At 39.4% G+C, this 10,183-nt stretch overlaps 1 protein-coding gene across 2 annotated transcripts; it reads right to left on the bottom strand.

The window, feature by feature from the left end:
* Positions 1–3,135: 3,135 nt before the first annotated feature.
* On the bottom strand, positions 3,136–10,168 carry MMAA (metabolism of cobalamin associated A). Of its 2 annotated transcripts, none has more exons than XM_080394032.1 (7): positions 10,087–10,168; positions 8,855–9,342; positions 7,681–7,803; positions 6,086–6,256; positions 5,693–5,778; positions 4,965–5,114; positions 3,136–3,491 (listed from the first exon to the last, which is right to left on the bottom strand). In XM_080394032.1, exons 1-7 carry the CDS (start codon positions 10,155–10,157, stop codon positions 3,204–3,206), a joined length of 1,377 nt encoding a protein of 458 aa, XP_080250158.1. In that variant the 5' UTR covers positions 10,158–10,168; the 3' UTR covers positions 3,136–3,203. The 2 variants fall into 2 exon arrangements, with proteins under 2 accessions (XP_080250158.1, XP_080250159.1); XM_080394033.1 differs by lacking the exon at positions 10,087–10,168 and adding an exon at positions 9,935–10,077.
* Between the last annotated feature and the right edge of the window lie 15 nt (positions 10,169–10,183).

Below are 10,183 nucleotides of genomic sequence, written 5' to 3'. Positions count from 1 at the left end.
AACCAAACAATTTGATTCTCACATGTGAAGCTCGTTAGTAGTTTGCACAGTACAGCTTTTCAATTTGGTAAGGGAATCACTGAAACACAAAGCAGGGACCCCTTATCTACTGTGCCATTTCCAAAGACTCTTTTCAGTATAAGGTTATTTCTCCGTCTACTGAAGCATGAGGCACAAACGAACACATGAAAGTGGCAAATCTAATATTCATTAAAGCTCCGCTTTAAGAGGAAAATACAGTTGAATAAAATATAGAACTTACTTAAGCCATTGTACTGTCTTCTGCTAAAAGTTCATTAGTAAATTAATGACACTTTAAAAGAAGCAACAAAACGAGAAAATGATGGCCCATGGCTCAAGTGGATTGACAGATCTGCGTCCAGAAAACAAATTGTGAAGATGTGGCAAAACATACTCTGCTTGAGCAGCCATCACTTAAACAAAGCTGCAGGTTCTGTTTTACTTGCTTGGCAGTTCACGTGTAACAGACAAGGAAAACAGCAGTCCCTGACAAAAGAAAAAGCAGTGACAATAATAAAGGTTTGATCTAATAGACAAGCACAAATGAGGTCACCTCAAAAACTATCACCTGATACAAATGGACTATCAAGACACTGAGAACTCACCAGTTAAAAATGCTGATTCTCTCATTGATTCATTTTCCACCTGACTGTCATTTCTTCTACTAGGTACCATAAAAAAAGAGTTAGTATTTAAAGCTGAAGGAATATAAGATATTGCTTTCAGTTTGGGGCACTTTCCGTCATATTCAATGGAGACTGTTTAAATAGAAAAGAAACTGTAAAGTGCTGCATTTTTTTCACAGCTCAGCACAGCCATAACGAAGTTGCTGTGCTTCCGTCACCACCTGCATCCCTTCAGCTACTTCTACGTAACCGATTGCAGCAATCCCAAATTACTCAGCTGGGATGCAAAGTTTAAGGAATAGGAATAAGGGAGTCAGAGCACTCAAGTTCAGACAATTTATGTGGTGGAAACTGCTAATAACAGCTACACTGGTGCAAAATTTCTTAATAAAGAAATGCCTTGGCTGTATGTCCCACAAACCACCACAATGCTCTTTGTTAGTATTTCACTGCAAATATACATGGGGATCATTGCTTTTAATTACAAAGTATTTCTACTTTGCCTTGTGGTTTGTGTTTTACTTTCCAGTCATACTTCGTATTTTTAGAGTAAAAATACAGTGACAATTACATAGACACTGTCATACACTGGAAAAAAAAAAAAACAACTGAAATGCTAGTCTTGAGGATGGAGGCTTCTTCTGCATTAATTTATGCCTCTCTGACAAACCAAAGGAAACAAAATCCTCAGCATTTTCAACAGTCAATCATCTTTTCTAATAGTTCCCAAATTATACCTGCACAGGAATGAAAATTCTGATGCACAGAAGTCTAGCTGGAAAAAGTAAACTTAGCTGGGAACACAATATAACAACTGGGATGAGGAGAAGAAACAAAAAAAAATTATTCCAGAGAAGAAAAAAAATGAAGGAAAAATGAAGAGGATCCAAGTACACCAGTTCATTGCTACCCTGGAATTCTCTCAAAAATCCACTCAGGTTGCCAGAACAAAAATGCTGTGTGAAACACATACTTCTTTGGAAGTCAAACAGGTGAAACAAAGCTAAAATTAGACACAACATACCTTTTATGTATGTGGCCAGAAAAATCAAAACTATAAAAATCATCACTTCCAAGTATTATTTTTTTAAAAGCCAAATTGTGGAAGCAACAGTAGACTTATAAAATCTCCTACTTTACTGGTTTTCTAGCAGGTCTTCAAAAATAAGCATTTTTTCACTTTAGCCTTCATATTTCACAGAATTACAGAATCACAGAATTGCTTAGGCTGGAAAAGACCTTCAAGATCATCAGGTCCAACCATTAACCCAGGAGTGCCAAGTCCACCACTAAACCATGTCCATAAGCAGCACATCTACACATTTTTTAAACACCTCCCAGGGATGGTGATCCCACCGCCTCCCTGGGCAGCCTGTTCCAATGCTTGACCACCCTTTCAGTGAAGAAATTTTTCCTAATACCCAATCTAAACCTCCCCTGGTGCAACTTGAGGCCCTTTGCTCTTGTCCTGTCACTCGTCACCTAGAAGAGACAGATCCCACCCGCCTACAGCCTCCAATCAGGCAGCTGCAGAGAGCAATAAGGTTCCCCCTGAGCCTCCTTTTCTCCAGGCTAAACACCCCCAGTTCCCTCAGCTGCTCCTCACAAGACTTCTTCTCTAGACCCTCTAGATATTTAGTAAGTACAAGGTGAGCTCTGCTTTCTAGCTCATGGCTTAGGAAAATGCTTCCTCCAGATTTGTTCTCAAGGAAAATTAAAACAAAAGCCAAAAAGTACTTTTGGTTGTAAGCAGTCATGTCTTCTGCAGGACAGGGAACCCCAGACACAACTGGGCATTTTGTTTGAACCCCCAAAAATGAAGTCAGATCAGAAAACCTCAAACCATTATTACTACAGTTCAATTATTCTATTATAAAGACATCATTTAAAACATCATGGGGGACATTTGTTCTGATGTCCACATTTAAGAGTCTAACTAAATCTTGCTTTAATATAAAAACATCCATTTAGAAACCGAGATGGTTTAACTTCCTTTCTCCTAATGTATAGTGTATAATAACTGACTATAGCTTCCAAACACCACTATATTCTATTTATATGCATACAGTTTATTTAAAACTAAGAATGTTACCAGGTGCTGCCAGGGAGTCCAATATTCTTGTCACTCAAGGTGAGGAAAGAAAAAGCAATCCATACTATCAACAACTGATACTGTATTAGAATGGAAAGCTGCAGTGCCAAAAGCTCTGCAGAAGATCCCACAATTGGAATAAAACTCTGCACCACCCCAAACCTTTCTCTCCCACCCATCCAAAACCAGTTACATTTTGACACAGGCATACACAGAGGTCTATGGCATTTTCAAATAGAAGATGTAGAAATGTGCTTTTTCCCAGTCCGTAGCAATCTCCGAGTAAAATCTGCTGTCATGATCTTCACATATACAGAATCCTACAGGATTTTTTTTCCAAGTACTAGATAGATATTCTGTTACTGTCTGCTGTAGTAAAACATTTGAATCCACACATGGAAAAACTGCATTTAATGTTCATGTTTACATAAATGACTTAACAAGAACAGAGTAGAATGTAATGCTTAGAGACCATCTTTGAAAGCTTTCAGTAGCAAGTCAGCTGCCAGCCCAGGAGACAACACACCACTAAGAACTTTTTCTTCTAGAAGTGGAATCTTATCCTTGACTGCCAAGTGACTCCGGAAATGTTCCAACATATTTTCTTGGATGAGATTCCACATCCACACTTTCTGCTGTCTCCGTCGTTTGGCAATCAACTCACCACTTGTGAGCATGAGGTCATGAAATTCTGTCATTTTATCCCACATGTCCGAGATACCTTCTCCGGTTTTGGCAGAGATGCGCATTACCTGTTGGATTCAGAAGAATTTTTAAAGCCAAGTAACTACTGGGCTTGAGGGTTCAATTTTTGCATCAGGTAGATCGCGTGAAAATTAAGAAATACGTAAGACAAGCTTCAATACACTCACTTCATGAAGTTCTAAGCAAAAACTGGAACGCTACCAATTATAAACGGACCCTGAGACCCGTAGTATTTGGGATAAATAGGCCTTGTCCAACTGCTGGTATAATGAGTGAGAATAACTTTTAACGATTCCTTTAGCTAAAAGGTACAGTGTTGCTGTTTTACTGAAATGTGCAGTTAATTACATATTCTAGAAGATATACTCTGGTGGCTACTCTTTTGCACTTAAAATATTCCAGAAAGGAAGTATAGCGACTATTTTTTACATTTGCTTTCCAGACTAGGAATTCATTTTGCCAAAAGTATTTCAGACATCCAACATGATCTTTTAAATGGAACAGCTGTTTTTTAAAAAAAATAGGTCTCTTTTCCCAGCCTAATGGATAGGATACAGCACCTACACATCAATATTTTCTTTCTTCAGTTATCAGACACTGCCACCACTGAAAGAGACAGATTTCTGATAACCTGTTTAATTAACTGGCCTCAGTTCTTTTGGGTCATGTTTATCAGATGTGACTTCTCATCAGATCTAGAAACAAGAACTACAAAATTATGGCTAAGCCTCAAGCAGCCCAGCAGAATTAAACTTAATTCAATGTGTCAATTTTAATACTAGCGTAGAAAAAGCCTCCTTTATATATACACGTATATAAATAAAGGGAGTGAGAGTGTGTGTGCTTGTTTTATATACCTATATTAAAGTTAGTACTGAATATTTTCCTTAATAACTTAATAACTTTTTAATACATGGAATACTGCATTAAAACTAAAGGCCCACAGGATAAGAATTCCAATAATCTGGACATTGCATACACAAGTAGGTGAGGGTTTTGCCCAAGAAATTTTATTATGTGAGAAATTTTTTAAAAAAATAAAGCAATAAAGGAAACACATGAACAAGTGAAAGAACAAAGATAATCATAGGCTTCGGAGTTATAAAAGAGAGAAATAGCTTGTGGGACATTTCAAGATATGCATAGTTTACAAAAACCAAGACAAGTTTGTACCACTACTGATGTTAGTAATAGGTCTGCTAGTGCTGAGATTGTAGCTCAGGACAAAGAATCACAGGGAGCAGGACTGGCTTTGCAGTGTTTCCTGTAGCACACCTTGAGATCAGAGGTGAAACAGAAACAGAGGCACTCAACTCTCTAGCACAATGTAAAACTAAACAACAGAACTGAAATGTTTATGAAAGAGCTCAGGGGAGACTAGTATAGCTAGATGAGATGTTAACAATCCTAACTAATTCAGCACTTTTTCTGGGGGAGGAAAAAAAAAACAAAACCACCAACACACCAACAACACAAATCTGCAGCCAACCCCCCCACAAACCATAGTGAAATACACCAACCTTTGGTCTCCAAACCTTTGAACGTCTGCGAAGCAGCTTCAGAGCACTAACATATTCAGCCTGTATTCTTCGTGCAGGCACAACCAAATCACCATCAGCTTTATTTATAGCAACTAGATCTGCCATCTCAATTATACCTCGTTTGATACCCTAAATGGAACATGGGAGAGAAATCATGAATACCCAGAAGGAATGAGACGTGCTGAATTATCGCAAAAAGCAGGTCAAAATGCTTTGCTAGTTTCTCGTGGCTCTTACTGACTTTGTGTTTGTGTACGTGCTAGTCATGCAAGAGTAGTACCAACAGCCTCTGCCACTACTAGCTATTACTTTAACACAAGAACACTAAATATGGACATAAGTTTACATGATAACCTCTTTCATGTGTAGACTTAAGTTTAACCAAAACATGACCAAGTCTCCAAACCTATTTATATTGATTTCTGTTTTCCTATAATACAAAGCCACTCCCCAAAATCACATATAACTAGACAGGCCAAAGTCAGTCAGAGATTATCAAAATTTTACATTCCAATACTTCCAAAATCAAGGGGGAATATCAGTTCCTAACTGTGCAATAAACTGGTAAGACACTGAAAAGACTTCAATAGTAGCAGCGTAATTTACAAAACACTATTGAGACAGACTTTCTGCACAGGTACTACACCCTGATTTAAGTTCCTCTCTCAAGTCCTAGGTAATACTTAGTAAGAGAATCCAACAAATACCTGTAATTCATCTCCACCCGCAGGTGGCAGCAGTAATATAAACATATCAACCATATCAGCTACAGCAAATTCCGACTGTCCCACACCTAAAAAATGAAATCCAGAGTTCACCATTTATTGCAAATTTTCAGTCACATTAATGACAGTAATCACGACAGACCCCAGTACTGCACCACGAACAAATCCCACTAACAAAACAGAGACAACAGGAAACAACAGTTTTTTAAAACATCGTTTTCACAAAACATACAGGAATAGAAAATTGACAGAATGGGCATACATTTTCAACCAGTGCTCATGAAAGCATGAGAAAAATCAAGGATGAAAGTATGCAGTTAGTAACACACCTTGTTTAGACATCTTAAGAAGATAAATAAAACCCTAAGCACATACCTACTGTTTCCACAAGCACAACATTGTAGCCTCCTCCTTCACATAGCAGAATAGCTTCATTCGTCGTCCTTGTTACGCCTCCCAGCGTCCCTCTGGTTGGAGATGGTCTGATGTACGCATTCATGTCTCTTGACAACTCAGTCATCCGTGTTTTATCACCCAATAGAGAACCTTCAATGTTTAATGTTACATTATTTCAAAAGTGCAAAACAGCCAAACTTCCCTCTCTCCCCCACCCCAATAAATTAGTGAGAAAAGACAGATCTCAGACACAGTCATTCTAATAAGAATATCCCAATAGTATCTGCTCAAGAGTTTGCTGAGGACTAGGAAGTTACTGCCTGGTTCTTCTGCCCATCAAAATTTGGAAAGGCCAGATATGCAGCAGACTTTACTGCTATAAAACATGAAGAATTTGTTCTACGTCAGAATGAATTCTACAGTTCCTGATGGCTTTTTGAGGCCTATACACAGCAGGCCACACAATCAAATCTTTGCTGTTTCTGTCCAAAGCAACAAATCTCTGCCTTTGAATCTGATTATGTCCTGACAGTGGGTGTTTGTTTTTAAGAAAGCTGTCATGCATCCCTGCCTTCTTTCTTTCCATTCATACCAACTTTAAATCGGATTCAGTGAGATCTACATGCATGACGCACATTACAAAAGATCAGATGCTCAGTTCTTCCAACTGTGCAGTCTTGTTATCATACTTCGCTATTCTATTGATGTGCCCTGAATGTATGCATTTAAGAATGTATCTCTTAGCTCCAGGTCATTGCAATGCTGAAGTTTTTTTTTTTCTTTATAAATAATTACACTTTGCAACATATTCTCTAACAGTATAGAAGCTGGAAAAAGGAATGCTGTTCCCTGGCAGCTGCCCATTAAAAAAAGATCAAAATCAAGGTTCTATTATTTATATCAGAGATGCCATTAAGCAAGCATGGCCAGTCTATAACTTCCCTACAATTTTTGATTTGAGTGTGACAGATTACAGCCACACAACTTTGAAGAATTTCAAATTTAGGGAAAAAAACCCTAAACCAAAAACATGCTGTGAGACAAATGGTCAATGGTACTGCATTAGGAGACCCTGAAACCAGTATAGTTGACAGAACTCCAAAAATTCCTACTGAGAACTAATGAACGTTCTAAACTCCAACCAAATCTACATGCTCAGATTGCAGCATCCTTCTAAGCAGTTTTAAATTAACATATGTCTCCTGCCCAGTGATCAGCATTACCATTGTGAAATTTAAGCAGAAATGAATGCCCTGATACTTCTTCATTTATAGGGAAATAAATAAATACATAAATACAACTAGAGAGAGAAAACAGCATCCATCTAAAGTTTCAGACAAAGAAGTTGTAAGGCAATATTTGAATACTGGGGAAAAGAAAACATGACAAAATTAGGACATATATCTATTTCCCAATTTTGTATTACATGGGGGAAAAAATCAAAACATAATACAACAATTATTTTTAATAGTTAACTTTTACATGCCCCAATTTTTCCTTCATTTGGCCCAAAGAAATACTCCTATCATTGACAAGGTGTCAGAAACCTGACTTAAACTTTAATTCACACTCACCACCACTTGTACTAGAGGAAGGGTCTACGGCCAGCACAGACACTTTGTATTTTCTTTCTGTAAGCATTTTCCCAAAGCATTCTATGAAAGTTGATTTCCCAGCACCAGGAGGACCAGACAACCCTAAATCATATTAGAAAGAATAAAACATTTCATAAATCAAATAAATAATATAACACAGGAACATCTAAGTTGATAACAATTCATGCTTTAACACAGTATCACAACAAAGAAAAATGAAAGCTATGCCACAACCGCTAGATCCAGCTAAGCTGGATCTATTTGTAATTCTAAATCACTTGAAACACACTACCTTGGTTCACCCAACGCAGCAGCACTTACTTCACCACCCCTCATCCTACCTGTACCAACATAACATTGGCTTTACCTGTCTCTATTTCCATACTGACTTATCCTTCAGAACTTCAAATATCCTAAACCTGGATTTTTCAGATTTACTATTTATAAAAGAAACACTCTATAAAAGCAAAAGCCCTTACCTTGAAGGGCTAGTATTTCAAAAAATAAGGCAATTTACTTGCATGTCAAAGCACACCAACTAAGATTAGCACCAAACAATCCTCACTCCTGTGCCCAACTGCTTGTTCTTACTACCTCTGCACACACATAAGAGATAGTAACTGGGCATGAAATACTTCAGTTGTCCATCTCTTTGTAAACAAAAAATGTATTATAGTTCCCAAGATAACCAGGTTCAAGTCTCCTCAGCGGAACATTAGGCTGCTTTAAAGGCCATAAAACAGGAGGGTAAGTGTTTTTGCTTTTGTAAATTGAAGAACAGATTCAGAAAGTGTTCAAGAAAACACCTTCTTTGGGAAAAGATCGGGTCTGCTTAACTACATTCTTCCCTATCCAAGGGCATATAATAGCAGTACCAATCTGCAAACTACCTAACATTTCAGCTTGTAACAGTTACTCAAAAACCACCAAACAACAGCCCCAATAGAAGCAATAATAATTTCTACAGCTTTTTCAAAAGCATTTGCCAGCTCCAGCCATACTGATATTGGGCAAAAGAAGTGATCTAGATCGGCAATCCAAGTGACCCAAGAGATCCAAGATTACAGACCACAACACTTAACAGTAATGGTAACAAAAAGTAAGGACTGTAATTCTGTCAAAACAACTACTGGACAGACATAAAAGGACTAACCCACTCTAAAGGCAAGTGGCTTTCCTTGATTTAACTTTTCTTGTTCCCTGTGGTAGGATAATACCTTCTGAAGAAGCACCTGGGCTACTTTCTTCTTCCTACTCTGAGTCGATTCTACAAGTGTAATAGCTTCTGCTAAACAGGCTCTGTGACCCCGGATTAGTCCATTGTAAAGTCTGTCTACAAGTCTTTGTTCTCTATCAGGAAGTCCCTCGATTTGCTGGTCAGGGGCCACTTGCTGACACAGTTCTCTCCTCAAACCGCTGGAGGAACATATCCATGAACGTATCCATTTTGTAGGACAATGGTGCACTGGCCCAAGAGATTCAATACACAGTAAATCTGCTCTGGAAGTGAAGTGACAGTTCACGAAGTAAGTTCTTCTAGAGAAATAACAATGAGGGAATCTCAGCAGCAAACTGGGGATCTTCATCTTGTTTGGAATTATAAGTACCAGAGATATCAGTTCACTTCTGTTTGCACACCCCCTAAAGAGGAAAAAAAAAATATTTTTACTTCCTTCAAAGCATCTGTAAGGACTCAAATGAAACCTAGGTACACAGGCAATCATCAACTTTATTTTATCCATACCTACCATTTTAAACACAATAGCTCCCTCTTCCCATTAAAAAAAAAAAAAAAAAAAAACAGAACTGAAAGAAGCTACAGAATCTTCAATAGCATAGCATCTCTCTATTATCATACTTAATAAACGAAAACATTGCAAGTAAGCAGGTAAATAAAAAAGTGCTTCAAAATAAGACAGCCTCTAAGAGTACACATAGTACCCCAAAAACCCAAGAACAAACCAACCTTTATGCTTACTGAAACTGCTGTATATTCTACTTTCAGGGCTGCAGGGTTTTATCAAAACAATTATTCAGGATGAGCTTTTTATACCTTATTTCCAGAAGGAAAACACACACGCACCCCCCACCCCCCAAAAAAAACCCTCACCCCCCGACGAAGACACCAGAACATTCAGAAACGTGCCCAAGGAGCTGAAGGCTCCCAGCGGACCGCCACCGAGCAGGAGGCCCAGGCGCAGCCTCCACCTTCCCCAGGCCTGCTCCGACCCACCTCAGCGCCGCCAGCACCCCGGGACGCCGGCCCACGGAGGCCGGGCAGGCCGCTCCCGAGGCCTCGGGGGAGCGGCTCACGCCGGCCGCCCCACCGCGCTCCCGGGACACCCCCACCTCACCCCACGGGCCCCGGGCCCCACCGGCACCCACCGGCCGCCGCCGCGGGGAAGTGACGCCTTCCCGCCCAGCCGGAACCGCCCGGCCGCGGCCCCGCCGCGCATGCGCCGCCGGGCCCTGCTACCTACCG

Source organism: Falco punctatus (genome assembly GCF_963210335.1).
Source record: "Falco punctatus genome assembly, chromosome: 1".
Classification (NCBI taxonomy): domain Eukaryota; kingdom Metazoa; phylum Chordata; class Aves; order Falconiformes; family Falconidae; genus Falco; species Falco punctatus.
This window is presented reverse-complemented; position numbering and strand designations above follow the sequence as displayed.